Source organism: Aspergillus neoniger, assembly GCF_003184625.1.
Source record: "Aspergillus neoniger CBS 115656 unplaced genomic scaffold BO87scaffold_5, whole genome shotgun sequence".
NCBI lineage: Eukaryota > Fungi > Ascomycota > Eurotiomycetes > Eurotiales > Aspergillaceae > Aspergillus > Aspergillus neoniger.
The window spans coordinates 732979-759665 of NW_020291133.1; the positions used below are offsets into that span (position 1 = coordinate 732979).

Sequence of the window (26687 nt, forward strand, 5' to 3'; positions counted from 1 at the left end):
TCCCATTCCCCTCCCTTCCAGCCCACCCATCATCCTGCGCCCAAGAGAAAGCGGTGTTGGGAATGGAGGAGATGGAGAGGAGATGATGATCATGAGCACCCTCTCCCCTTCCTTCCAGTGGCCGATTAATATCTCACGATAGTGACATGATTGGATCCTCTTCAGGCCCTAGGAGTGGGTGGCGGGTCGTCCGGCTATATATAGGGTGGGGATTCTGGTGCTGGATGGGGGTTCCAGACTCATACTAACTCAACTCTGACGGGATTGTTACAGAAGCTATCTAGTGTCTATCACTACTGACAAGTAACAAGTTTCAAGTTGGATGGAGATGAAAGAAGAATCTCTGCAACAATAGTGGTGATCTGTTTGGTCCACTTACACTTTTGCTCCTTACTCGTGCAGTGAGAGGGATCAGCTTCTTCTAAGTACTGGGTGGTTTCATCCCAAGAAAAATAATCATCATCAGCATCAATATCATCACTATCATCCATTCATTTACCGCCATTTGAGCTCTCAGATTATTGGCAATCATAATCATCCCGTGCCTTGCAAACTCGAAATTTTGCATTGCTTCATCCGGTGGTTCGAACCGCTCATCCGCGCTGCGCCGCGGGCAAATCAGAGAGCGTCCGCCGGGCAGCAGATCCAGCGTCCGGCGATTAATGGCCAACAATCTGGATAAGTCGAGGTGAGTCGCCTGGACTGCCTCTTACGTCGCCAAGTGGAGTTTGTATTCGAAGTATCTTTTGTTACTTTGTTAGTCACGATGGAGACCATGTCTAACTAGCGAATTTCGCTAGCACCGCCTTAGACTTAAAGACTATTTGGCCTCGGCCCTTTGCTCGCCCCTCCTCTCCCTCTCTCTTCTTGCTTGCTTACCTGCTTACTTTAGCTGGGGTGCAGCTGCAATTGCTGGACCTTGCTGGAACTTCTCGAAGCTACAAAAACCCTCCCTTTGGGCACGTGCTGATAGGTTCCGTCGGTTGGTCTCCCCTTTATCGGGATTCGCCTTAACTACTACTTGACGATCAATCAAGTAGTAAGTAGTATATGAACTGCGCTTTCTTTCATCCTTCCCTCTTAACCACACTAATTCCTTCGCCTTGTTCCGTCTTCCTCCTCTTCTTTCTTTTCTTCAACATCTTCTTCTCCGAAACACGGTTTGTTCTTGAAGCCGCCTAATTCCTCAGGTTTTCACCTCCCATATTTTCAATTCAACTGTCTCTTCTACCATTCTCCATGTCTCCGCAATAAAACTGACACATGGCGCTCTTCTCCTTCAAGCTACACCTGTCCTTTTCCTTTTGTCTTTCTCGCATCTGCCCGTCGAATAATATTTGATCTACGTGGCATTTACACCGTTGGGTTCGTGGGCTAAAGTCTGTTCTCTTGAATCTCACTTAACCAAAGAAAGCCGTGGTGTCTCAGCTCTCAGATTTATATACTCCCCCCTCAAGAATCCTTTCTCATTGGGTTCTCACACAAACCGCTCAAAACAACCTGCATACACATTTCTTCGAAAATGAAGTTCGGACGCCAATTATCCCACAAAGTGGTCCCCGAGTGGGGCGATGATTACATCAAGTACAAGGCCCTGAAGAAGCTCATCAAGGCTGCGGCGGAAAAAGTGAAGGCTGGCCAGGAGGCGGACCTTGCTGGTGAGTCGCTCTTCCGATGATTGCATTACTCATCATAATGCGATCTTAGCTAACTCTGTCGCATAGGTTTCTTCTACTCCCTCGATCGAAATCTCGAGGATGTCGATCACTTTTACAACAAAAAGTACGCCGACTTCTCCCGCCGTCTAAAGTTGCTGGAGGACAGATACGGGCAGTCTTTGGATGGTGGTCAGCGATTGGATTCCCAGGATGTCGAAGACCTCCTGGCTGCTTTGCTGGAACTGCGTAGCCAGATGCGTAAACTGCAGTGGTACGGCGAGCTCAACCGTCAAGGATTCGTCAAAATCACCAAGAAGCTTGACAAGAAGGTTGGCGCTCAAGCGCAGCAGAAGTATCTGCAGACCAAGGTCGACCCGGCGCCGTTCGCTTCGAACACCCGGGTCACTGACGCGTTGAGGAAGATCAATGACCGCTTGTCCGTCCTGGGCGAGCAGAAGATCGACGACGATGCGAGCTCCATACGCTCCTCCTTGTCATTGAAGAACGGCCCTGCACGCCCCAACCTGAACTTGCCTGCGAGCATGCTTCAGACGGTCGATGAGGCGCTGCGCAAGGATGATACTCATGTGCTGCTGGAGTTACTTGAAACTCTCAAAGCGGCGGCAGATGAGTCGGGAGAAGATGTATACCCTAAGGTCCTTAGCAGCCTCCTGCAGCGGTCCATCAACTACCGTTCCACCCGCTGCATCTCCGTCCTTCTGGGTCGCATGGACTCTCTGGACGAAGAGGATGATATCAATAGGCGCAATTGTATACATCGCTTGGTGATATCGATTGGCCGGGCGCAGTCTACCACAGACTCAGAGCAATCTGCGTCCATGGTCCTGGACTTCCCTCTGGAAACATCCAATTACATCACCCCCGCTGCCCTGCCGACTTTGCAGCCCCCTCGCCCAGTCATAATGGAGGCGGGCCAGCCTAGTCATTTGGATCGGTCCGATCCCTCTGTGTCGGTTCTGCAGCATCTCTTGGACCAGCTCCAGCCCAACCAACGAGGTGCGCTCATCGCCAAGGATATTGCGGGACGCACGCCGCTACACTACGCGGCGCAGTATGGATTCAAGGTTGTCTGCGAAGTCATCATCGAGCATTTGCAGGCGTGGGACCTGTTTAATGTGACGGAGGGCATTGATAGTCCGCGCTGGCAAGACAACGATGGCTGGGCTCCGTTGCATCTGAGTGTTGTTGGGGGCCACCCGTTGACGACCCGTGCTCTTCTCGAGGCAGAGAATTGGCATGGTGCCAACAAGGACAAGGCGAAGATCCGCAAGCAAGTCTCACGGTCTAGTGCAGTGCTTGCTTTGGCCACTAAAGCCAACTTTGTGGACATCGTCAAGCTGTTGGTTGAGGCCGGCGTGGATATTAACTATCAGGATGAACAAGGCGAAACTGCATTGCATGTTGCAGCCCGGTTCGGCCATGATAAATGCGCCAAGATCCTGCTCGAGGGCAACGGCGAACAAAAGGCAGATACAGAGCTTGCGGAAAACACATACTCCTGGACTCCTTTGTTTATTGCTTGTGTTGATGGCGCGCTGAGTGTAGTGGAGCTACTCATCGAGGCCGGTGCCAATCTGGAGTCATGCGACTCCTCTGGCTGGACCGCAAAGGAACATGCGTCTTTGAGAGGTCACCTTGACATCGCTCGGTGTCTTGCCAAGGTCACCCCCGCGCCGACTATTAATGAATCGGAGCCTGTGATCCCTGTGCCTCCTGTGGCCTCTGATCCGCCCTCTCCTCCCCTGTCGTCGCTTTCCGAGAGAAGATCGAACGGTACTCCTGCCCCGACCTCTCTACGGAATGCAGAGCCTATCAAGACCTTTGGACACCGGTATCTCAACGATGAATCCATGATTTTGGTGAGCCTGGGAACCATGGACATGCGGGCGCATACGGCAGCAGTTAACCTTGACCGGATCCCGATGGAGAATGCGCATTCCACCCAACTTGACACTGCTCTGTCTTTGGTGGTCTCTGCTAACGGAGCTCATGGAGAGCCGGAGGTGATCGATCTCCCTGTACATGACAATATCTCCACCGAACCCATTGTCTTCCACGCCGCCGATGCTACGAAGGTCAGGCTCCTTTTTGATCTGATTCCTACGTACGCTGGCTCGAAAGACAAGGTGGTTGGGCGTGGTGTTGCCCTGCTTTCCAGTATCAAACAATCGGTGGGATCGAACCGTATCAACCTCAAGGGCGACTCCACAGTTCCTATTGTGGCTGCCAACACCCTCGAGGTCATTGGCTCGGTGACCTTCAACTTTCTCATCATTACGCCTTTCAAGCATCCCAACATGACGGTTACGGGAGAGCAGACCTATTGGAGGAGTATGAGCTCAACGATGGTGATTGGACATCGCGGTCTGGGCAAGAACATGGCCAGTCGCAATTCGCTGCAGCTGGGCGAGAATACCGTCCAGTCTTTCATCGCCGCCGCGAACTTGGGCGCGTCCTACGTGGAGTTTGATGTGCAGCTCACAAAGGATCATGTTCCTGTCATCTACCATGACTTCCTCGTCAGCGAGACGGGTATCGACGCGCCGGTCCACACCCTTACCCTAGAGCAGTTCCTCCAGTTGGGCGACAAGGGTCCAGCTCGCAGGCCGGGATCCCCGTTACCGGGTACGGACGGCATCGGAGAGGGGATGACCGCTGCTTTCCGCCAGCGGTCTATGTCTGTAGGCGGTTCCGAGTATGACCCTACCGAACTCAACGAGAAGATCAAGCATACCCGTGATTTCAAGAAGAAGGGATTCAAGGGAAACAGTCGCGGCAACCACATTCAGGCCCCATTTGCCACATTGGCCGAGTTGTTCCAGAAGCTGCCCAAGTCGGTGGGATTCAATATCGAACTCAGTGAGTACCTCTTCCCATGAAAGAACAGTTACACGACGATCTGACCTAGATCGCCAGAATATCCTATGCTCCACGAGAGCGAGGAAGAAGAGATGGATACGTATGCGGTGGAGCTGAACTCCTTCGTGGACACGGTTCTCACTAAGGTCTACGACATGGGTCAAGGCCGGAACATGATATTTTCCAGCTTCAACCCGGATATATGCCTGCTGCTCTCGTTCAAGCAGCCGTCTATTCCGGTGCTCTTCTTGACGGACTCTGGTGCTTCGCCTGTTGGTGACATCCGTGCTAGCAGCTTGCAGGAAGCAATTCGATTCGCGTCCCGCTGGAACCTGCTGGGCGTTGTCTCGCAGGCTGAAGCGCTAGTGCTTTGCCCGCGTTTGGTCCGGGTCGTGAAGGAGTCTGGTCTGGTTTGTGTGTCGTACGGTGCCATTAACAACGACTCTGAGAGCGTCAAGGTATGTAGCTCCTACCAGTTGTGTCATCTATTTACTAACTGCTTGCGCAGCTCCAAGTGGCGGAGGGAATTGATGCTGTCATCGTGGACTCGGTTCTCGCCATCCGTAAGGGTCTCACAGAGCACGAGGGCAAGGGCGACACGCCGGGCGTCTCGCCGCAGCCTAGTCCTCTAGCCAGAGCGACGTCTGGTTCTCTCAAGGAGTCACTCAACATCCCTGTGTTGAACCAAACGGAGCAGAAAGATGACCATCTACATGTGAGGCCGGAGGCCATCACATCTAACCCCCAATAAATAGAGCGTGATTTATCATTTGTTAGAATTTGGATGACATAGTTGAATGCATATTGTTATTAATTTGTCAGTTACTTTCACATATGCCTGAAAATGTAGGCTCATTGTATCGGTACATTCCGCAGTATAGATCACGTGCGCCGGAGATCTTCCAGCTCCGTGCGGCGTCCGAAGTAATCGCATCTCTTCTACAAAAACTTCTCGATCGGTCATTTCCACCTCACCGGCTATCGACCGCAGCTTCTTCACATATCTAAATAGGCAGCTTGCCCAGAAAACTCCCTCTGAACTTATACCCGCAACCACACAACCGCCACGCAGAATCGAAGCTTCGAACCAACTCCGCACCGCATACACCTCCGAGCTCACCTCCACACGACAATGTATACAGCTTAGATACCAACCGACAGCTTCAGATCTGACCTTCTGTACCTCAATATCCCACACTAAACACACACACACACACACACATATATATATATATACAAGATGAACACCATCGACGCAACAGAACACTACGAAACCAGCGCCCACGGTACGTCCACCACCACCATCCCATCCCACTCCGCCGATCTCCAATCCCAAGATATCATCTCCCCAAACTAACAATAATGTCCATAATACAGACCGCCCCCCCTCCCTCCTAACCATCATCCTCGACACAAACCCCCACGCCTGGGCGCTCCTATCCCCAACCCTCCCCCTCTCCACCGCGATCGCCAACATCCTCGTCTTCATCAACGCCCACCTAGCAAGCAACTACGCCAACGAAGTGGCCGTAGTATCCTCCCACACCTCCCAAGCAACATGGCTATACCCAGTCGAAAAATCCCCCACCCACAACAACAATAACAACCTCGACCCCGACGGCGACATCCCCATGCCCACCCAACAACCACAACCCCCCAGCACAACAACAACAACCAACATAAACAAATACCGACCCTTCCGCATCGTCGAAGAACAAGTCTCCAGCCACCTACACAACCTAATGGCCCAAACCACCCCCTCAACCCTCCAATCCACCACCTCCACCATGATGGCCGGCGCATTAACCCTCGCACTAAGCCACATCAACCGGCGCACACTGGCATGGAATGAAGCGCACGGAGGCGACATCGACACCTCCAACCCCAACGACCCATCATCTACCACATCCACATCATCCTCATCAAATACAAAAGGAACTGCGGAATCCACTCTCCAATCACGCATCCTCATCCTCTCCGTATCCAGCTCCACGGGCTCAGCGCATCAATATATCCCAATCATGAACGCCATATTCGCGTGCCAGAGACTTCATATCCCGATTGATGTATGCAAGGTATCTGGCGATGCGGTGTTCCTGCAGCAGGCGTCGGATGCGACCAAGGGGGTGTATATGGCGTTGGATGAGCCGAAGGGGTTATTGCAGTACTTGATGATGGCGTTTTTGCCGGATCAGAGGAGTAGACGGCATTTGGTGCTGCCGACGAGGGTGGATGTGGATTTTAGGGCCGCGTGTTTTTGTCATAGACGGGTCGTGGATGTGGGATTTGTGTGTTCCATTTGTTTGAGTATTTTTTGTGAGCCGTTGGGGGATGGGGTTTGTTTGACTTGCGGGAGTCGGTTGGATGTTAGTGATTATGGGGCGAAGCCGGCTGTCGTGGCTAGGAAGAAGAAGAAGAAGAAGGTCAAGGGGAATGGAGTGTCTGCGGCAGGGACGCCGACGCCTACGCCGACGCCGGGGCCTTGAGGGTCTTTGTGGGCGTGGGATTGTCTACGTGAAGAGGACGTTGTCTACGTATTGGCTACGGGATGGATGGACTGGACGAGAGCTGCCAATGAATACTGTTCATAAGGTATCGTCGGCTCGAATTAGCAAATAGTCACTCGCCCCTGCATCCATACCCAGGACCCGTGCGGCATCGCTTCAATCTGGATGTTCGCTGACACTTGACAACCAAACGGACGGGGCGTGGCCGGCACTGCACTCGATCATTCTGTCGGCGAACGTCACCGACCCGGAAACAAGCGCTGAAATGCTCACGGATGCCAGATGCACATAGTACAGAAGACGCAGGACAGGCTCTATTTCGCTGGTTTAGGGGCCCTGGGTCTGATGTTGTCAGCTTAGCTTGATCTGTATATTAGCTTTTATCAAATACCTTTTGGCTCTGCAGGCGCGGCCACCCTGGGCAATTCTGCCGCCCCCGCCATTGCGAGACATGACACACACGGGTTTCTTATCCACACTACTCATTGACGCGAGGGCCTGACGTAGTTAGCATAGACCTCCCTGAGGCGGGGCTTCTTACAAAAGAGTCGGTGTTGTGGGCGAAGTGGAGGAACGCTCCGTCGACCGTCTTCTTGACCGAAAGGATGCCAATAGCCCCATTACAGATACTATTCTTAACGCCCGGATGTCCTAATCACCTATTAGCTTATAAGTTTCGAATGCAGATAGCGAATAGTACCCATGAAATCGTTGGAAATAACCGCTCTCATGGCCTCATCTTCGGTGACCTCTTCGAATCCGCCGTCTTCGCGCTTTCGATGGCTATAGTAGATGCGTGACGCGCAGGTACTGGCGGCCATGGTCGTTGCAATGTGCTCACCAGTCCCCGAAGTAACAGTCGCAATGCAGGTTGCCTCTGGATCATTAGGATCCACGGGGATTACCGCAGTCCCGATACCAACAAGCGCGGCAGGGCCGATCCGCCCGCGATGCTTCATTCCAATGCCTCCGGAAGAGGAGCCCGCTGCGATGTTTCCTTTACTGTCTATGGCTATGGCGCCGACGGTATCATTGACTCGGTCAATGTCCATTGCGTCGACGCCATGGGGAGCTTCGGCAATAGACAAGTTATCGTGACTCGTAGACATGTTCCCAACAGCAATGGACCGCGCACCATCGGTTTGTTTGCCATCCTTGACCCTGGGGGCAACAAAGGGTGCTAGCTCCGAGCCTGCCGGCGGCACGATACGACGTGGGTCTGCAGTGGGTGAGCTCTTGGTACTTTGAGTGCTTTCTCCAGTCACCGGGGCTGGCCCTGGGCTCGAAGCCGCAGAGAGCAGCTGGGCTGGGCTGGCGGTAGGGGGTCGGCGAAAGTGCGAGCTCAGGCGAGTGTGTTCTCCAGACTGCTTCCTCTCCCGGAGAGTAGCGTTTTCCAGATCACGTCTCCAATGAGTCCACCTTTCTCGTGCCGACGGAGCTACTAGGCCATCCGGGGGTAGCACTACCAGCCCGTGTTCGTACGCGAAATCTGTAGCACCCTGTCCCACTAGGAAGTTTGGAGGTACTCGGGCCAGCGAGAGCGGCTTTGAGGAAGCGTCAAGGATGACCCGTGCAAGGGAGATGGGATTCTTAACCTCTACACCAGGCCGTTAGCACTGAATTTGACCGTACAAATCAGTTTGGGAAAGACATGAGATACTCACGACCGACGGCACCCACAGCACCACTGCGTCCTAGATGATTGACAACAGTAGCATCACACTCGACAGTGCCTTCAAGATTGAGGTTGCTACCGTAGCCAGCGTTGGTCATCTCACTATCCTCCAGCACCATGATGGCCATCTCAACAGCGTCGACAGCCGATCCACCGTTCTTCAGTAACGACATTGCTACTCTCGCCGCTCTGCTTCTCGTTAGCTCGGTTCGGACATGACCTACGAAGGCGTGGGTTGGGCGTGGAGAACTCACTTCTCACAGGTCTCTAGATGCGCTTTCTCGTTGTGTGGGGCATGAAAGCCGGCTCCCGCATGAACGAAGATGGCAGAGATATCTCCGCCTCCTTTTGAGCGACTCATTGTAGAATCCAGTTGCTGTGCTCTCAGGCGAACTGAGAGGTGCAACCTGGAGAAGCACTGGAGAAGACGACGCAGTCTCGGAGGCCGTGAGTGCTTCAGGGCGGGAGGCCCCGGCAACTCACTTGTTGAGGTTCCCTCCGTGGTTTTGGTACACGTAGAATTGCAGGGTTGGAATCGGTATCAACACTGAGACGAAGATGGTAGAAGCGAGCAGTAAGAGGGGGTGAAGAGAGGAAGAAACGAACTCGTCAACACACAAAAGAAAATATTGACTGTTCAGAGGAAGACGCGGGTCTCTTGATACTAGCTTGCTGCCGGGGCGATTGGTGATTTTCTGATTTCGAGCGGCGTAATTGTAGTGAACGCAGAGGTGAAACGGTGAGTATAACCGTTAAGGATAGGTTTGATATAGTAAAAATGATCACCTAGGATGCGGAGCGGGAGGGAGGGAGATAGGGAGGTAGGAGAAGAAGATAGGAATTGAGGTAGTGGAAGTGTTTTGGAGATGTTTAAGGATCTGGTAGGATTCAATTGTATAGAAGAAGGCGGATGGTGAAGCCCAGACATGTAGATGGGATCATTGGATCAAGTTCCTTCCTCAACAACTGCATTGGAGGTGGTTTCCTGAGGAGGGTTTACTATTTTCACAAATATCAAGAAGACGGAGTCTACATTTCAAATTTGAGAACAGAACTGATTCACCTCCCAATGGGAGTTAGTCACATGAGAGGTACACTACAGGAGCCAGGATAATCCCCGACTATGCATTGCTGGTTAAGGTTATCACCAAAAGGAGTGAGATTCTATCTACATGTGGAATTGAAGGTAATAACATCTGCAGTGTATTGTGGATGCAGTGGGTGTACCATACCAAACGTGACGTCGTTACCCGTAAAGTATGGGGCAGCCGCAGTATCCAGGCAGGGCATCCAGGCATTCCATCCATCCTTTGAACTGACTGCCCGCCCGCCTTCATCTCCATCTCCGTCCCTTTACCCCCCTCCTCTTCCCCTCCAATCAATCCCCTTCTCGTCATAATTCTCGCCCGTCCTTCCTGGCGGAGTTCCTGGATGACTGCGCTCTCATCCCTGCAATCCCATTCAATCGTCTAATTTCACCTCTTCCATCCACCTCCTTAGTCCGACCACTGATCAGGGGGAGTGTGCGTGTACTCCACATCATCAATCATGGCTTCCCAAACTCCGGCCGTTGTCATGGACAAGTATGCCCTTTACCATCCCCAAATCACACTTTACTTGCGCGGTCACTAATCCGCTCCTTCTCTCTGCTCAGCGGTACCGGTTATTCCAAGCTTGGTAGGACTCCGGATAGCTTCCACGTGGAGCTCCGTCGGCAAGCTCCAGGCTGACAAGTCTCCAGGTTTCGCCGGTAACGACTCGCCTTCTTTCGTCTTTCCCACCGCCATTGCGACCAAAGCTGGTGCCGGAGGCGCTGGCTCCTCCGCTGCCGGTAGACCTCCTGTTGCGAACAAACCCTCCTTCCTAGCTACCGGTGGTGGGGCAGGCTCCCATCTATCCGCGAAGCGTGGTACAGAGGACTTGGACTTCTTCATTGGCGATGAAGCTCTGGCAGCGGCCAACGGGCCCGGTTATGCCATCAACTACCCCATTCGCCATGGTCAGATCGAGAACTGGGATCACATGGAGCGGTTCTGGTCGAATTCCATCTTCAAGTACTTGCGCGTCGAGCCGGAGGACCACTACTTCCTCCTCACTGAGCCGGTAAGACCTCCGACTTCTCCAATTGCCCTTCGGCGGATGCGATGCTGACCGGATATTGTGTGCATAGCCCTTGAACCCTCCCGAGAACCGTGAGAACACCGCCGAGATCATGTTCGAGTCTTTCAACTGTGCCGGTCTCTACATCGCCGTCCAGGCTGTCTTGGCCCTTGCTGCCTCGTGGACCTCCTCGAAGGTGACCGACCGCTCTCTCACCGGAACCGTCATCGACTCCGGTGACGGTGTTACACACGTTATTCCCGTCGCCGAAGGCTACGTCATCGGATCATCTATCAAGAGTATACCCATTGCCGGTCGCGATATCACCTACTTTGTCCAGAGCTTGCTCCGTGACCGCGGTGAGCCGGACAGCAGCCTGAAGACGGCTGAGAAGGTCAAGGAAGAGTACTGCTACGTGTGCCCCGACATCGTCAAGGAATTCGCCCGCTACGACCGTGAGCCGGACCGCCTGCTTAAGCACACCGTGACTTCGCCCAACGGCCGGACCGTGAGCATCGATGTGGGCTACGAACGTTTCCTGGCGCCGGAGATCTTCTTCAACCCCGAGATCTATTCGTCGGACTTTTTGACCCCCCTGCCTAACGTCGTCGACGGCGTGATCCAGTCTTCCCCCATCGATGTGAGAAGGGGTCTGTACAAGAACATTGTGTTGTCCGGTGGATCTACGCTGTACAAGGACTTTGGACGGCGTCTTCAGCGTGACATCCGTCATCTGGTGGATGCACGCATTCGGGCGTCGGAGGCGCGCAGCGGAGGTGCCAGAAGTGGTGGACTGGACGTGGCGGTTGTGACACACAAGAGACAGCGCCACGGACCGTGGTTCGGAGGTAGCTTGCTGGGACAGACGCCGGAGTTCCGCAGTTACTGCCACACCAAGGCAGAATACGATGAGATTGGTCCTAGTATCGTGCGCCGCTTCGCGCTGTTGGGAGGCCCTGGCAGTTCGTAAATATGTGGTTCTGTCTATAGTTTAACTTGATATGCTTCTGCTTCTGCCAATATCCGGTGATAGTAAATAGATGACGGTTATCTTTTTGTCTTGCTTGTATATACTAAATGTATAGTTACTCTGCTATGTTATGTTCAGGACTGCCTTTTCCTCTGCCTCGTAAACCACTATCGGAAGTAAATGCCGCTACATCCTCAGAAATCAAGAAACAGCCAGATGTATTTCTAAGCACTACTAGCATTTCTAAGCAGGAAGCAGTAAGCACCAGTAGCACACTACTACTACTAGTATAGTACTAGACATCACACCATTCAGCATCCGGCGATCCCTCCTAGAGCAGCATAGACCTACTCTAAACCGACTAGACGCCGCACCATACACTCCCCGCATATACGACCATATCGCAGTATAAGTACAAGCACCAAGTACACCTTCCTCCTCCTCTCACTCCTCTCAATTCCAATCACCCCCAAACCAATACACCATCACTCACACAGTACCCAAAGGACACCTCCATCAAAATGTACCCCAACACCTCCCTAATCCTAACCAACATCCCCACGGGCCTCCCCACCCCCCACAAAGACCTAACCCCCCTCCCCCGCCCCCTGGACATCACCACCCCACCCACAGACCCCAACGCCCTCCTCACCAAGCTCCTCTACGCCAGCCTGGATCCCTACATGCGCGGGCGCATGCGCCCCGCCCACATCAAATCCTACAGTCCACCATACCCGCTCAACACGCCCATCACGGCCTACGCCGTAGCCCAAGTGGTGCACTCCACGCACGCATCCTTCGCACCGGGCGAGATCATCTACGCGCGTCTGCCTGTCCAGGAATACAGCGTGCTGGCTGTATCTGCATCCCCTGCCCCTGCCACCGGCGAAGCCGGCAGCGAAGAACAAGAGCAGCTCTGGACGCTCGAAAACAGCCTCGACGGAGCGAACAGCCCTATCCGGAAGATCCCAACCCCGCTACCATCTGGGATTGAGCTGTCCCAGTATGTAGGGATCTTGGGCATGACGGGGTTGACTGCGTACGCTGGGCTGTTTGAGATCGGGGAGCCGAAGAAGGGCGAGACGGTGTTTGTGAGTAGTGCTGCTGGGGCGGTGGGGAGTGTGGTGGGACAGTTGGCGAAGAGGGTTGGGTGTAGGGTGATTGGGAGTGCTGGGGGGGAGAGGAAGAGGAGGTATGTGGTGGAGGAATTGGGGTTTGATGAGTGTTTTGATTATAGGGTTGAGGGGGCGAAGGAGGCGTTGGGGAGGTTGGTTGGTGGTGAGGGGGGGAGTGGTGTGGATGTGTATTTTGAGAATGTAGGTGGGGAGCAATTGGATGCTGTGTTGGAGGTTATGAATAATGGGGGGAGGGTTGGTGAGTTTTTCTTCTCTTTCTTGGATGTTGGAGTTGAGGACGTGCTGACTGATGATGGGATGGGATGGCAGTGGCTTGTGGAATGGTCTCGCAGTATAATCTCAAGCCGGAGGAGCGGTATGGGGTTAAGAATCTGTATAATGTGGTCACGAAGAGATTGCGCATGCGTGGGTTTATTGTTGGGGATAAGGATATGGGACCTAAGTGGATTAAGGAGAGGGATGAGAAGGTTACTGCTGTGAGTGTATCATTCTTCCTGGGTATGAGGATGACTGCTGATGATGTGTAGTGGCTCCAGGAGGGCAGTATCAATGCCAAGGAGGATATCACGGTGGGCATTGAGAATGGTCCCGAGGCGTTTGTTGCCATGCTGCGCGGGGAGAACTTGGGCAAGGCGGTTTTGAAGATTGCCGATCCTGATCTGTAGACTGAGCTCAGTTGATTAGTTCTGTAGCGGGTTATCAGAAGTACCAGCACGATAAGTAGAGTATAGATGAAGAGAAATTGCAAACTGCAAATAGTATTTGCTCATTGTATGTACGCGAATCTATCAATCATGTCTCCTTTTAACCACCAACGCCATCATATAAATGAATTCAAGCAGACTCGGGTATACTCGTCTTGTTCAGAATAGCCACTCCCTCAACATGTCCCGTCTGCGGGAAGAAGTCGAATCCACGGATGCTCTCGATCTCGTACCGGATCTTCTTCTCCGCATCACCCTGCACCATGACAGCCACATCGCGCGCCTGCGTGTGCACGTTGCAGCTGACGTAGACCACCCGGCGCGGTCCAAAGGCCAGCAGCTGCCGGAGGAAGTCGTCACTGCATCCCTTGCGCGGGGGGTCAATGACCAGCAGAGTCTGGTCAGGAGGGTAGGGGACGTCCTTGAAGAGAACGGCTGCGTCTGCGGCGGCGAAACCGGTGTTCGGGAGCTTGTTGTCGCGGGCGTTGTCCCGTGCCGAGGCGATGGAGTCGCCGGCGACGTCGACGCCCAGACTGGACTTGAATAGCGGGGAGAGGGTGATGGTGAAAAGACCGGAGCCGGAGTAGGCATCCAGGAGGTATTTGATGGGTTTGGCGTCTTGGTCGTTGTTCGGGGGCATAGCGTGTTGGCGGATGAACTCGGTGAACCCTGAGAGAATGGAGTTGTTGTTCTGGAAAAATGCGCCAGCTTTGTTGGTGAAGACGTAGTCGTCGACATACTCAATGCTGGTGGCGTTCGAGTCGGTCACGCAGCGCTTCTCTTCAATGTAGGTATCCTTTTCGACGCGGATGACGTCGCCGGAATCCTGTCCGGGCTTGTTGATGGGCGCAGGAGGGTTCTCGCTGTCCTGCTCTTTTGGCACGCGAGTGGTCGACTCACGCATAAGAAGAGTGGCACCCTTGGTGTAATTGCCGATGGTCTCAGCCACACGCTTGCGCTCGCTCTTCAATCCCTGTCGGACAATATCGGTACCCAACGGGCAGTCTTCAATATCCAAATCCATGCGTCGGTTCTTGAAAGTGAAACCAATCGGGGGCACCTCCTTGTGCGGCTCGCGGGGTCCCTTGCCCCTCCTCTTGTTTCCGCCAGGAGCTGCAAAGTGCGGCGTAAGCTTCGTCCGGTAACCGTATTGCAGCGGAGATGGGAAAGTTTCGTCGATGGCAGGAATAAGTTCCGGAATCAAGCCAGAGAAGTTGGCGTAGGCCTTCTCCACAATGCGCTTCTTGTGCGCGAGCTGGTCTTCATACGACATCATTTGCAGCTGGCATCCGGAGCAGCGGCCGAAATACTGGCAACCAATGCCGGCATCGTTGCGCTTGGGGCCAGGCTCAATGACCTTGATAAAGTCTGTCATGCTGTAGGACAGGGAGGGGAAGTGCCGCACCACCTTGACAAGCACTTTGTCGCCGGGGACTGTGAAAGGAACAACGTAGACATGATCCTGGTTCTCGGACAATGCGAGACCATCACCAGTTGACGAGATCTCGGCGATCTGGACTTCAATCTCGGTGAAAGGCTCGGGAAGGGTGGGTTGCGGGGGTGTAGAAGCTTCTTCTGTCTCGAGCTCGGTTTCGGGCTTGTGTCTGCGGAGAAGCTGATCAATATCGGCCTGGAGGACCTCGTCGAAGCCGCTGCTCTTGTTATCGCGGGGAGCCTTGACTCTCTTGCGCCGCTTTGCGACGGTGTCGGGCTTCTTGGGGGAATTCTGCATGGTGGGAGGATTGGAGGCTAATTGCGCATTGCGCGGGCAAGCAGATTGATGGAAGAGGGTCAACCGTTGGACCTGTCGAGGGACACTGGTTGGGAGTTTTCGAAGAGTATATGATCGCAAGGATCGCAAGGCAAACATATATAAATCCCGAACCAGTTAATCAGAAAATGGAGGGATTGAGAAAGTTGAAGTAGGAGGAAGAAAAGAAAGTTGGGGTGATGGAGGAAAAGGAAAAAGTGAGTGAGCAGGAAAAGGCGGGCGGGGATTGGCTGGAGTTGACCCGCTGAGAATTTCACTCGAACTTCAATGTCCTTCCCTTCGCCGTCTTGAACTTCCCCGTCCATCACCTCATTTACTCCCCCCCCTCTTCTCCACCACCCCGGATTATCTGCTCTCAAGTGGCCTCTGCTGGCCAGAGAGCTCCCTATCCATTTCATCATGAGTCTCGCACGTCCGGCCCGATGCCTCTTCTGCAGCTTCTCGCGTGCGGCCTCCGCCGGCCCTCGCGTGCCTAGTCGCCAGTTCCACCTGTCGTCGATACAGCTCTCCGATCGGAAACCGAAGGTCCCTGAAGTCAACAAGGCCCCCGAGGGAAAGTCTCTGGATGAAATTTACCGGGAGGTGAAGCTTGACGACTTCAAGCACTACACTGAGGAGGAAAAGGCCTCCCTCCGGGAACATTACACGCCCGAACAGATCGCCGCCATTGAGGCCGGTGAGAAGACCATTGACCCGAAAGACCTGGCTGAACAGTTCCGTCTCCGTCGGGATCCCATGAGGTTGAAGTATCTCGATGATTTCTCGGTCATTGAGCCCGGCGTCGACAAGCACATTCGCGCCCCCAAGACCAACTCCGACTACAACGCGACATTCAAGACGGAGGATGATTTCATGGAAGACTTCGCCCGCTTCTTTGCCGAATCATCGGAGGACCCCCAGCCGGCAGACTTCGTACGATTCCTTGAGACCAACCGGGTGACCCACGGCAAGGAGGAGAACGAGCGCAACGGACACAGCGCGCTCTCGCCCAATCTTTTGAAGGACGGAGAAACCTTGGAACATATGGGTGACGAGATTGTTCCGAGGCCGCAATACCGGACCAGATTTGGAGAGCTCACATATCTGAACCCCGAAGAACCCAACGAGGCGGAGAAGAGACTTTTCCAGGTCACGGGCTACGGTAGAGAGTACATCAAGTCCCTGTACATCAAGGACCTCGTCATTCGCCGTGTCAGCAACCAGACTCGACTGGGTAAGGTCCCGAGTATGTCCGTCGTCACGGTCGCCGGTAACCAGAATGGTCTCATGGGAATTGGAATTGCCAAGTCCGATGAAATTGTCGATGCCTGCCAACAAGCTCGCGCTCGTGCTGTGAAGAACATGCAACCTGTTCCACGCTACGAGAAGCGGACCATCTTCGGTGATGTCGAGGGCAAGGTCGGAGCTGTGGAGTTGAAGTTGATGCACCGTCCCCCAGGTACGATGTCCGCTATATGAACTATTAGCTTAGTGCTAACATTTGATATTCCCACAGGTTTCGGTCTCCGCTGCCAGCACCTGATCTTCGAAATGTGCCGCGCGGCCGGTATCCACGATATCGCCGCCCGGGTCAACCGGTCCAGAAACCCCATGAACACAGTCAAGGCCGCCTACGAGGCGCTCATGAGCCAGCGCAACCCCGAGGATATTGCCCGTGCCCGAGGTAAGAAGATGGTCGATGTACGGGGAGTGTACTACTCTGGCAAGGGCATTCTAAGCCGTCGTGAGCGGCGAACAGCTTGAGGTTTGGGCTTGAAAGAAAGATATATCTCTCTGAACACAACACTGCATACAGACAGCAGACATGTTCATTTGCGTCATGGGCGGTGTATATAATGTTTTCCTTTCCTTTTCTTTCTATTCTGTTCAATCTTGTATTACAGTCTAAACATGTATTTGTATCCAGCATCAAGCAATACTCAATCAACCCATCAACAAATCAACACTTAAATAAATCTAGAACATACAAAACGGGGTATATCATCTATCAATCACATCTATCAAACACCACACCCATAGCCCAACCCAGTCAACCCATACCATGCAATCCACCATCCCCATATCCCATCCCCCCCTGCAAGGAAAATAGTTTAATACCTCCCAAAACTCTCCCCCTCAACCCCATACCCTCCATACCCCCCATCCCCATACCCACCCTGCTCATACCCATCATCCCCCTGCCCCATCATCCCCGAATACCCATCCCCCTCCATCTCCATCTGCTGCTGCATCTGCATCTGCTGCTGTTGTTGTTGTTGTTGCTCCTCACTCTCATTAAAAATCTGCTGTTGGAGAACAATACTATACACGCTCGCCTTGAGCAGGGTACAGACAGTCGCGGTTTGACGTTCCAGGCCGCGGAGGCCGTCCAGTGTGAGGGTCGTGGGGGATTCGGCGAGTGTGGAGAGTTTGGTTGATAGCTTTATCCCATTCGGGGGTATGGTTAGCATGCGTGTAGTGGTGTGTAAAGCCTGTGTATGTGTTTGTAGTAGGATTGGATGGATGGAAGGATTGATTGAGTGTGGGATGATGGGTGGGGTATTGGGGTAGGGACACACCTTATTCACATTCCCTAATAGCCGAGTATATTCATCTAGGACTTCTTGTTCCAGGGAGCTGACGAGCGGGTTGGTGGTGCGGAGGAGAGGGTTGTTGGGGGTTGAGTCTGGCGCGGAGGGGGAGGGGTCTTGGTCTTGGTCTTGGTCGTGGAGGGGGGTGTGGTTGTGGGAGTCGGGTGGGGAGGACATTTTAACGAGTATCTTCTTGCTAATTTCTTTTGTGCTCTTGATTTTGGGTGTCTCTGTGTGTGTTGGGAGTTGTTGAGTTGGTGGGAGGTGCGTTGTTTGGTGTATGTTGAAAGTAGGTATGTTTGGATCTGGTTTGGTTTGTTTGGGTCGCGGCGGATGGATTTCCGTCGTGTCTCATTCAATCAACTACCAGAATCTAGTTCAGAATCTATATCAGGAAACATTTACAGAGCGGTCTGTAGAGTCTAGAAAATACATATAAATTCATAAACGTAATCATGTCCATAAGGCACCGGGCCTGTCCCATCGGACATCCAAGCATCAATAAGTCGCCCACAAATACAGAATAAAGAACAGAAAACATCCCCGACCAAAACCGTCCCGGTGTGAACAAGTCAGCCCACACCACTGTTTTGCTCAAAGATCTGTTTGCTAAGGTACAACCGAAATCGCTAACGCCGTCTGCTGCAATAACTGTGATAGAAACAAAGAAACAATCAAATTGTTACATCGCTGCCGCATCAAACCATAAAGTGACAGCCGAATATTAGCCCATGCATGAGGGGACGCAGTCATTGGATATCAGCATATATCGATAACCACCCTGTGTATAAGAAAAAGAAAAGCAAACTCCCAGCGTCAAACTTCCGATACTCCAGGTAAAAGCTGTAAGATGGTGAACTCCGTGTAGAGATCTTTCATGCATCATAGTCGTAAAATAAGCCTCTAGCAAAGCATATGCTTGGGCAGGCAGAAAACATGGTGGTGCACAACGGGCCATTCACATGTCCCCGTCATGGTGAAGGGTGACGCTGTTGAACTCCTCAAACGGATCGGCTATCTCGCCATTTGGCGTCGCAAGTCCCGAATCCATCGGTACACCCTTCATCTTGGTCGTGCTGGGTCCACCAATATCGACACTCGCGCTCTCCTTGACATTGCGGAAGTTGAGGGTATCCGTACCACGGCTCTGGTGAGGGATCATTGGCGGCTTCATATGCCGGATAAGCGCCCACTGCGTCTGCCGGAAGAAGGGATGGGTCTTGACGTCCGAAGCGCCGGCTCGAGCTCCAAGGCGCTTGGTCTCGTCCTTGATGAGCAGTTTACGAATTAATGATTTGCAGAGGCTGTGAATGTTAGCAACTGTGTGACAAAGCAGACCGAGAGAGCTTACTTGGAGGTTGGCTGGGCCGCTGCATGCTCGGGGAATTGCACTTCATCCCGCAAGATGTTGCCGAACGTAGCATTCCTGTTCTTGCCCTTGAATGGTGTCGTGCCGTACAGCATCTCGTAGATCAAGATACCAAGCGTCCACCAATCGACTGCGCTAGTGTGTCCGCAACCCTTGATGACTTCGGGTGCAATGTATTCTTCCGTACCGACAAACGAGTTGGTCCTGAAGTCAGCAATGCATGACTTGGTATCAATCGTCGGTAGAGACGTCGTGGAGTTGCCACTCCGCGCCGGGATCATTGTAGGCGCACCGCCCGGTCCGGACTGCTTCGACAGATCAAAGTCAGATAGCATGATGTGGCCAGACTGGTGGAGGAGAATGTCTAGAGCAATATAGTCAGCATAAGTCAAACCTATGTCTATCAAGGTACATACTTTCGGGCTTCAGATCACGGTAGATGAAACCCATGAGATGGAGGTACTCCAGCGCAGCAGTAACTTCTGCGGCATAGAATCGCGCAGCATCTTCGGAGATGCACTTTCCTGGACGGGTTTGAAGAGCTAAAAGAGTCAGCGACAGCCGGTATCTATCGGACGTAGAACACACCTCTGAAGAACTCGCCACCACTGCAGTATTCCATGCACAGGTAGAGATAATCCTCGGACTGGAAAGAGTGGTAAAGTGTAACGATGAATGGATGATTGCTGGTAGCAAGAATTTCCTGCTCGGCCAATGCCCGCTTAATCTTGTTCCGCTTGATCATCTCCTTCTTGCTCAGTACTAGTCAAGTCAGCACACTTCGCCGATAGACAAGGCTGCAGACATAAACTCACCCTTCATAGCATAGAGCCGACTCGACTTCTTCTCCCGGACAAGATACACCTTGCCAACATCACCCTTACCGATCAACTTGATCTTATCAAAGCTCCCCGGTCCTACCTCCACATTGCGCACCTTGATCGAGTTGGAACTATACGTCCTGCGGAAAGCAACCGAATCCCGAATCTGGCCGGGAGTAGGAATCTTACTGTGGGGGCCAAGTTTCGGCACGGCAAGATTCACATCTTTGTCGGACGCCACCTCCACCGTAGTGACTTGTGGATCATCCACCCCAGACGGCTCCAGAAGTTCCTTTCCAGTCTCAGCCGTCTGAGGACGTTCGTCAGACTCGCCACGGGCAAACAGACCCTGCGCATTCGGAGCCGAAGCAACACGGCGCAGCTTACGAGCCAACTCAACCTTGTTGGCTGTAGTCGCTTGCTCGGCAGCAGAGACACCGTCCACCTGCAATTCGGGGGTATCTGGAGGGGACGACGGCACCGAGCCATCGTTCCGATGCTGCAACGAAGGCTGGCCCTGATGGACAAAGTATGGATTGGCCGTTGCGGTCGGGGAGACGCCTTCGTCTAGCGGATTGCCTTCACTGGCAACGGTGGTTGAGCGATTTCGGCCGATAGTGGGAAGGAACCGGGATTGTCTAAAGCCGGATTTGGCATCAGACTTTGCGGGTGGGGAGGTATTGCCATCGCGATCACGCGGGTCATTGTTGTGGTGGCTGGCATGGGAAGAATTGCTGCTGGAACTGTTGATGCGAAAGAAATTCTTGATCCTCGTGGGGAAGTGGCTCGAATCGTTGGAATGCTTCTTGGAGGCCAGGGAGAGACTGGGAAAGTTCCCGCGTTTCTCGTTCGTCACGGAGGACGGACTGGAGGCGAAAAGTTGTGTCATGCCGGTGACTGCCTGGATTGAATCCAGGAACGTGGCCAGGTACTCAAGTTGAGTTTGGTGATAACGAACGGGGCAAGTAGGCGATGAGAGATAATAATTGCGACGGGAGGGAAGGGGCCCCAGTAACGGGCCAGAAGCCGCGGGGGAAATTGGTAGGCGGTGGTGCTAGTGTGCACCAGAAACTTGGATTTAGAGGCACTTCCAGCCCGGGAACGATGGGGGTTGGCTGTGAATGGGGGACAACACCTCGGCTAGATCGCGGGCGGGGAAGAACGCAGCGTTCACAGAGGTCGCAAAGGTATCACCGAAGAAGAAACAGAAGCTGAAGAATGGAATCCCCGGGCCAAAGACGGGCTTTCAAAGAAAAGAAACAGCAGGGGAAGAGAAAGAAGACAAGAAGAGAGAGAGAGAGAAAGCGAAAGGGCCGGAGACGGAGTGGAGACGTGGAGGGAAAGTTGGAATGGCACAGCCTGGGCTTAGTCACGCAGCCCGGGCATGATACATCATACGCCTCCATACCGGGTATAGTACGGTCACTAGTTAGTTTTTCTCACCGTCACTAACCATTTGCACTAAACTGTCTGAGTAAATAGTAAGGAATACTAAAGCGAAAGTAGAAGGGGAGCCGATAAAGCCCGGGCGATAGATAAATGTTACTTCACTTATCACCGTAGTATCGGGTTGTCGTATCCATCTTGCTATCAGCACAGCAATCATCTCTTTCTTTCAACCCAGCCCAGCCCAGATACCTTCTATTTTTCCTGACTCGGTATGTAATCGGTATGCATATCCGATGTCACACAGTATCTAATACTTGTTGTATACTGTAAGTACTACTTAGTATTGTCTGCCATTCAGCTCGTCCCCTTAATGCCATCTTCCTCTTTGTAACTAAGTAACCAGTATAGTAGTTACCTACTCCGTAGTACTTACTCAACCAAGTAAGTTATCTTAGATCCGATCGGGCTCACCACAAAAGCCGGCCAGCGCTCTTGGAGTTAGCAGATTGGCCGGTGCCTTAGCCAGTTGCCACATTCTGGACTTGTTCGATTCAGCTTTGAACTTCCCATGGATGACTCGCCATCCCTCATGGGCCTGCCAGCACATCTGATAGGACCATCAGGCACTCCGGCCCTCCTCCCCGAAACTTGCCCACTTGCCTCCTCACCGTGGGTCTTTTACAAAACATGGAACGAAAAAAAACACAGCCATTATCGCCGCTGCTGTTATTATCTGCTGTGCCTTTTTTTTGTTAGCTCCGTATATATACTTATTATTACTATTTTTTATTACATACATACTTTTACAGTATCATCATCACCCATCCACACTCACTCATACACTTATACACTCACACATCCTGCTGGTCACTGGTTTACCTTCATCCACCTGCTCTCTCCCTAGTCAAAACTAAGAATACGAGATGCGACCTCACATCTTTTTGCGGGGATGTGTGGCGGAGGACTAACCAGTCAGGCGACGGATCCTGGATGTGGGGGAATCCATCATCCACGCAAGGGGAGCTCTGGCCTCCTCAACTACAGAGTAACGATCGACTCTGTCTTTCCCGCTGCACACCTGATTCTCCAGCAATGAATTTATTGCCTACTCTCTGGCCTGGAGAAGGTGGGCTGAAGCCAAGTTCTCCTGATCGCTACTGATCGATAAATACCACTTCAAACCGTTTTACCAGTAACCCAGGTCCGACTGCGTCTGCTATCTAGATAACCCCCTGGGGTTTTCGCTGCATCAGCACAAGTAGACTGATCTTCATCCTCAAAGACTTTTGAAAATAACTTTTTCCAGTGATACCATACTAACACTATCCCTCATTCTAAGATATACTCCAACCGTAAGGGTCCGACTCTGTAGGACGAGAGGTACCCTTGAATACATGTAATACAATGATGCCATACGGCCATATCTCCAACTGCTTTCCCCAATGCCCTTCAACCCTGCTCCTAGGACTCACCGCTGATTGCTGGTGGTAATCTGACCCCGTTCAACTGTTCCAGAAAGAATCGTATATGTGGACGCCGCGGGGACCTCGCTCTACCCGACTCAATCACGGCTTTCCAGCTTGCTTGGCTGGTCCAGGGGCCTCTTTGCCTCTTTGTCCGTGTCCATCATGCTGCTTGGAGCTTGACATCTTTCCGCTGAATAGATACATTCCACCTTCGGTCATGTCCGTTGGTGCACTCCTGTTCTTATGGGGCGCATTCCCTACGCCTTCGAAAGGGGGCAGAAACCCATGTGCATTAACATTCTGCGAGACAGCCAAGGCAGCCGTTTTCTGAAAAGCTAGACCACGGTCCTTGTTAAAATACTGCGTCAGAAGCTGGGGATACTGCTGTCTCATTTCCTCCACGCTGGTCTGCCTCATCGGGTCAGTCGGGTTTATCAACGTTGGGGGGCTGCGTGGCTTGTATATCGGTGGTCCTCCTGGCTGGCCCAAATTCTGCCCTCGAGAACGTTGAGGACCTGGTAAAAAGGCTTCATTCGACACATGGGGATGCTCAAGTGGACCACGGGGTCTGCTGCGCAACATCATCAGCTTGCTTGCCTATGCTCGGAGATTCTTACTACCTTTCGACCATCTCTCGATTCGCCCGTCTTTCTTTGATCTTCCGTAGCTTCTTGTCACGTCGACGCCTGCAAACTTAGTATACTCCAGGATTATGCCCTTCCAAGGCGGACAGTACTTACTCTCCTTGATGAACGGTAGCCCATGAGTCCGTCGTTGACACATACGACGATATAGATTGACGGTCATCACCCTCTTCCATCTCTTTCGCACCCATGTATGGGCCCATTGCGCTGTGCAGTCCAGGCCTTCGCAGCTCCTTCCCGGGCTTCCAGGCCTTGGTTGAGTGTCGCAGCAGAGGTGCATGAGCTTCATGCTTGTCTGATAGTCCCTTGACGGCACCCGCCTCACTTTCCGCGCGATTCTTGCGGTTGTGCTTAGCAGGCACGGCTGACAGCAACCCGCGCGGCTCATGAAGTTCATCTCGCCTTTGTTTAATCAATTTGGAAGTAGCGGCTGATAGTTCCCGAAGAAGCCCATCGAGTGGTTCGCCTCGGCGAGTGGCCTCCTCAATTTGATGATGCACCTTTTCAACGTCCAAAGCGGTTATCTTCGTAGGTGTTTTCCATCCAGCAGTTCCGTCAGTAGTTCTCGATTTGGCCTCGCCATGTGTCTGGACCTGTTTGTCTGACCTCTTGGGTTCGATCCGTGTCTCAACTCCTCGTGCGGCATGCGAAAAGCTAGCATCCTTGATTGAGTTATGGTTTGGACGTACCTCTGTTGAGCCGATTGTCGCATTGTATGGGTAGGTATCGGATACAGCATGTAGTGGCATTGATGCGTTAACTGTCTCATTGAGGGAGAGCGACTGCGAAAGGGCGTTTGCTAGTGGCAGCATCGAAAAAGCTGGAAGCGCAGAAGCGGAGCTGGGTGTGCACAGCGAAGGTCCCATTAGAGATGGACTACCTGTGTGGCCGCTGGCGACATACATTGAAGCGACGTTCGAGGGATGTTGCCTGATTGGCATCGTTGTGTTCAATCTTCCAGAAACCCATTCGAGATGTTCCCTGTATATCCTAACCGCATCCAGTTCTCTCACCAAACTCATTCGCTGATCAACTAGAATCTTTTTGGCACTTGGGTCGAGATCCCAACTGTGCACAGCCATATACCTATCAATACCGGATAGCTTACTGGTAAGAGACTCATGCTCCTTTGCAGCATCTTCCAGAGACTTCTGGTACGTCGGTGTTTGAGGAGTGCTAACCATCATTGGTTGATTAAGAGCTGGGACTTGTCCACCTGCATATTGATGCCATTGAGGGCCCAGAGAAGGGCAAAGAGAGTCATAGGTAGGTGGAAGCTGACCAAGAAATGAGGTCGCCCTGCCGCTACTTGTATTGCTTTCCGCGGAAAAGTCAGAAGTCGAGGTAACAGTGGGATATGGCTGGACTGCTGGCATGGAAGGAATTACGGGGCCTTGAGTACCCAGGGTAGGATACATGTTTGAAGCCCACGATAATGGACCATCTCCAAAGGCATACATAGGGTAGTCCGAGGCCGCTGGTATAACTTCTGGGGCTGTTAAGGCGATTTGAGGCATTGGTGGGTCACTCATGGCCCATGGAAGACTGGGTTGGGAGAACAGCCCTGTGGCAGCTGCCGTAGACAGAAGAGTCGGTGCTTGTCCATAGTTTGAGAAGTGCTGGTCAATTGCACTACCGCTTTGAGGCAATATGGTACGTATATCGTCGTGACTTTCAGCAGGCTGCGGTGCAGCTATAGAAATATTAACACTCGCGTTGTTATCTTGCAACAGCACATGTTTATTTTCGCGTTTGATTTTAGTGTCATCTCGCAACGAAGGCTTAGATATCTTCTGATCACTGGCTCTTGCACTTATGTTGCGCACCGGCTGCTTCGCCTTGGGGGTAGGGGACTGTGGTTCCATTGGAACGATTCGGCCTCCAGCAGTGACACGCTGGTGCTTCGGGGATGTATGCTCCTTTAGAAACTGAACAAATCCGGCATCGGCGTGTGCGCGGATGCTCTGTGGAGGGTTACTTGGCTGCCGAGAGGGATAAATTACACCGTGCTCTGGAACTGAAAGAGTTCGTTCGCTCTGGCGTGACAAGTTTGAGGCATTCCTTGACCGGTTGACTGGCTGCTCCGACAAGACACTCGTACTGGTTTTGCGTTGTCGAAGGACGTTATCTAGTGATGAAGAGACTTCTGTGTCAGCAAAATATCCTTCTTCGTTTCCAGCATTCACTAATTAGATAAGAAAAAGAAAGACTTACTTCCAACGGCCTGCTCAGTAAATTTGCTGAAATCTATCCGTCCGTTGTGGCTGAGTGCCAGCAAAGTGGGAATGTCATACTTGACCATGGCTGTTCCTAGTGGATACAACACACCGGTGGATGCAAAATAGGAAAAACGAGCAAGCAGCTAGTGGCTCTGGGTGAAAGGCTTGAAAGAAAGGGATAGAAGATTCGGACTCTGTCTCTTGTTTAAACAGCGTGCTACAATGAAGAATTGACTGTATCGGAAGTGCTGATAGGAATATCTTCATGCACGAACTAGGAAAGTGCGCACGCGACTTGGGACGTATTGCTCCTGCCCTTGGGATAAGCCGGAAGGAAAAAGAGGAGGAGCCAGTAACCTAGTCAGTCTAGGCACTGGCGCGCCGAAAGTAACTCAGTGCGAGTCTCATGAAGTTTGTTTTGCATGTACCAGCTACATTGCCTAATCGAGTGCAGTGGATCACTGGTTGAAATACATACATAGCTGGGTGGACCGTAAATTGCAGTGATGGAGTCGAACCGCCCAATCAGTTGCTGTGGTATATTTTGCAGGAGGTTTGCAGGAGGAATCATCAAGAAGAGATAGCTCTGGCAGCCAGAAGTCCAGAGTGGTGATGGTGATGGCCAACATATTCTGTTGAATGATAGAGACATAGACGCTTGAAGCAGCGCAGCAAGAGCGATACCACAATAAAGCAAAAAAGCATCCCACCGTCTCGAACTTACAGCGAGGAAGCATAACTTGTGTCAAACAAGGCTCCAGTAGGTAGTAACCGGTCCTATGGTGTTTCTGTATGATAAAATGATAAG

General features: G+C 52.4%; 11 protein-coding genes across 11 annotated transcripts; 6 read left to right on the forward strand and 5 right to left on the reverse strand.

Moving 5' to 3' along the window:
- Positions 1–1522: 1522 nt before the first annotated feature.
- BO87DRAFT_300785 (glycerophosphocholine phosphodiesterase) lies at positions 1523–5289 on the forward strand (the record flags this gene model as incomplete). The annotated part of the gene is made up of 4 exons (XM_025619139.1): positions 1523–1658; positions 1725–4538; positions 4596–4996; positions 5047–5289. The coding sequence occupies 4 exons, from the start codon at positions 1523–1525 to the stop codon at positions 5287–5289; spliced, it is 3594 nt and encodes a 1197-aa protein (XP_025483341.1).
- A 204-nt stretch (positions 5290–5493) lies between these two features.
- Positions 5494–7384, forward strand: BO87DRAFT_327653 (TFIIH/NER complex subunit TFB4). The gene is made up of 2 exons (XM_025620188.1): positions 5494–5824; positions 5916–7384. The coding sequence occupies exons 1-2, from the start codon at positions 5779–5781 to the stop codon at positions 7022–7024; spliced, it is 1155 nt and encodes a 384-aa protein (XP_025483342.1). The 5' UTR covers positions 5494–5778; the 3' UTR covers positions 7025–7384.
- Positions 7360–9081, reverse strand: BO87DRAFT_394118 (threonine aspartase 1; the record flags this gene model as incomplete). Its single annotated transcript, XM_025625100.1, has 6 exons — positions 7360–7387; positions 7437–7543; positions 7587–7696; positions 7746–8642; positions 8710–8909; positions 8975–9081. The coding sequence occupies 6 exons, from the start codon at positions 9079–9081 to the stop codon at positions 7360–7362; spliced, it is 1449 nt and encodes a 482-aa protein (XP_025483343.1).
- A 954-nt stretch (positions 9082–10035) lies between these two features.
- BO87DRAFT_373522 (actin-related protein 3) lies at positions 10036–11813 on the forward strand. The gene is made up of 4 exons (XM_025622570.1): positions 10036–10303; positions 10375–10397; positions 10462–10823; positions 10891–11813. The coding sequence occupies exons 1-4, from the start codon at positions 10269–10271 to the stop codon at positions 11788–11790; spliced, it is 1320 nt and encodes a 439-aa protein (XP_025483344.1). The 5' UTR covers positions 10036–10268; the 3' UTR covers positions 11791–11813.
- Positions 11814–12221: 408 nt separating this feature from the next.
- BO87DRAFT_351970 (MDR family NADP-dependent oxidoreductase) lies at positions 12222–13708 on the forward strand. The gene is made up of 3 exons (XM_025621165.1): positions 12222–12942; positions 13236–13402; positions 13454–13708. The coding sequence occupies exons 1-3, from the start codon at positions 12312–12314 to the stop codon at positions 13589–13591; spliced, it is 936 nt and encodes a 311-aa protein (XP_025483345.1). The 5' UTR covers positions 12222–12311; the 3' UTR covers positions 13592–13708.
- Positions 13624–15563, reverse strand: BO87DRAFT_373524 (tRNA (uracil(54)-C(5))-methyltransferase). Its single transcript, XM_025622571.1, has one exon. The coding sequence runs from the start codon at positions 15360–15362 to the stop codon at positions 13761–13763; it is 1602 nt and encodes a 533-aa protein (XP_025483346.1). The 5' UTR covers positions 15363–15563; the 3' UTR covers positions 13624–13760.
- A 110-nt stretch (positions 15564–15673) lies between these two features.
- Positions 15674–17330, forward strand: BO87DRAFT_456203 (mitochondrial 37S ribosomal protein uS5m). The gene is made up of 2 exons (XM_025628707.1): positions 15674–16839; positions 16897–17330. The coding sequence occupies exons 1-2, from the start codon at positions 15801–15803 to the stop codon at positions 17142–17144; spliced, it is 1287 nt and encodes a 428-aa protein (XP_025483347.1). The 5' UTR covers positions 15674–15800; the 3' UTR covers positions 17145–17330.
- Positions 17331–17401: 71 nt separating this feature from the next.
- Positions 17402–18273, reverse strand: BO87DRAFT_413258 (DASH complex subunit DAD3 family protein; the record flags this gene model as incomplete). The annotated part of the gene is made up of 3 exons (XM_025626564.1): positions 17960–18273; positions 17557–17872; positions 17402–17475 (listed from the first exon to the last, which is right to left on the reverse strand). Exons 1-3 carry the CDS (start codon positions 18146–18148, stop codon positions 17402–17404), a joined length of 579 nt encoding a protein of 192 aa, XP_025483348.1. The 5' UTR covers positions 18149–18273.
- Positions 18274–18720: 447 nt separating this feature from the next.
- BO87DRAFT_187779 (putative serine/threonine protein kinase (Nrc-2)) lies at positions 18721–21166 on the reverse strand. Its single transcript, XM_025618462.1, has 5 exons — positions 20156–21166; positions 19929–20102; positions 19757–19882; positions 19323–19704; positions 18721–19275 (listed from the first exon to the last, which is right to left on the reverse strand). Exons 1-5 carry the CDS (start codon positions 21048–21050, stop codon positions 18930–18932), a joined length of 1923 nt encoding a protein of 640 aa, XP_025483349.1. The 5' UTR covers positions 21051–21166; the 3' UTR covers positions 18721–18929.
- On the forward strand, positions 21167–21600 carry BO87DRAFT_187778 (uncharacterized protein). The gene has a single exon (XM_025618461.1). The coding sequence runs from the start codon at positions 21283–21285 to the stop codon at positions 21547–21549; it is 267 nt and encodes an 88-aa protein (XP_025483350.1). The 5' UTR covers positions 21167–21282; the 3' UTR covers positions 21550–21600.
- Positions 21601–23115: 1515 nt separating this feature from the next.
- Positions 23116–25962, reverse strand: BO87DRAFT_448496 (uncharacterized protein; the record flags this gene model as incomplete). The annotated part of the gene is made up of 4 exons (XM_025628299.1): positions 23116–23587; positions 23634–23702; positions 23757–25788; positions 25875–25962. 4 exons carry the CDS (start codon positions 25960–25962, stop codon positions 23116–23118), a joined length of 2661 nt encoding a protein of 886 aa, XP_025483351.1.
- Positions 25963–26687: the final 725 nt, after the last annotated feature.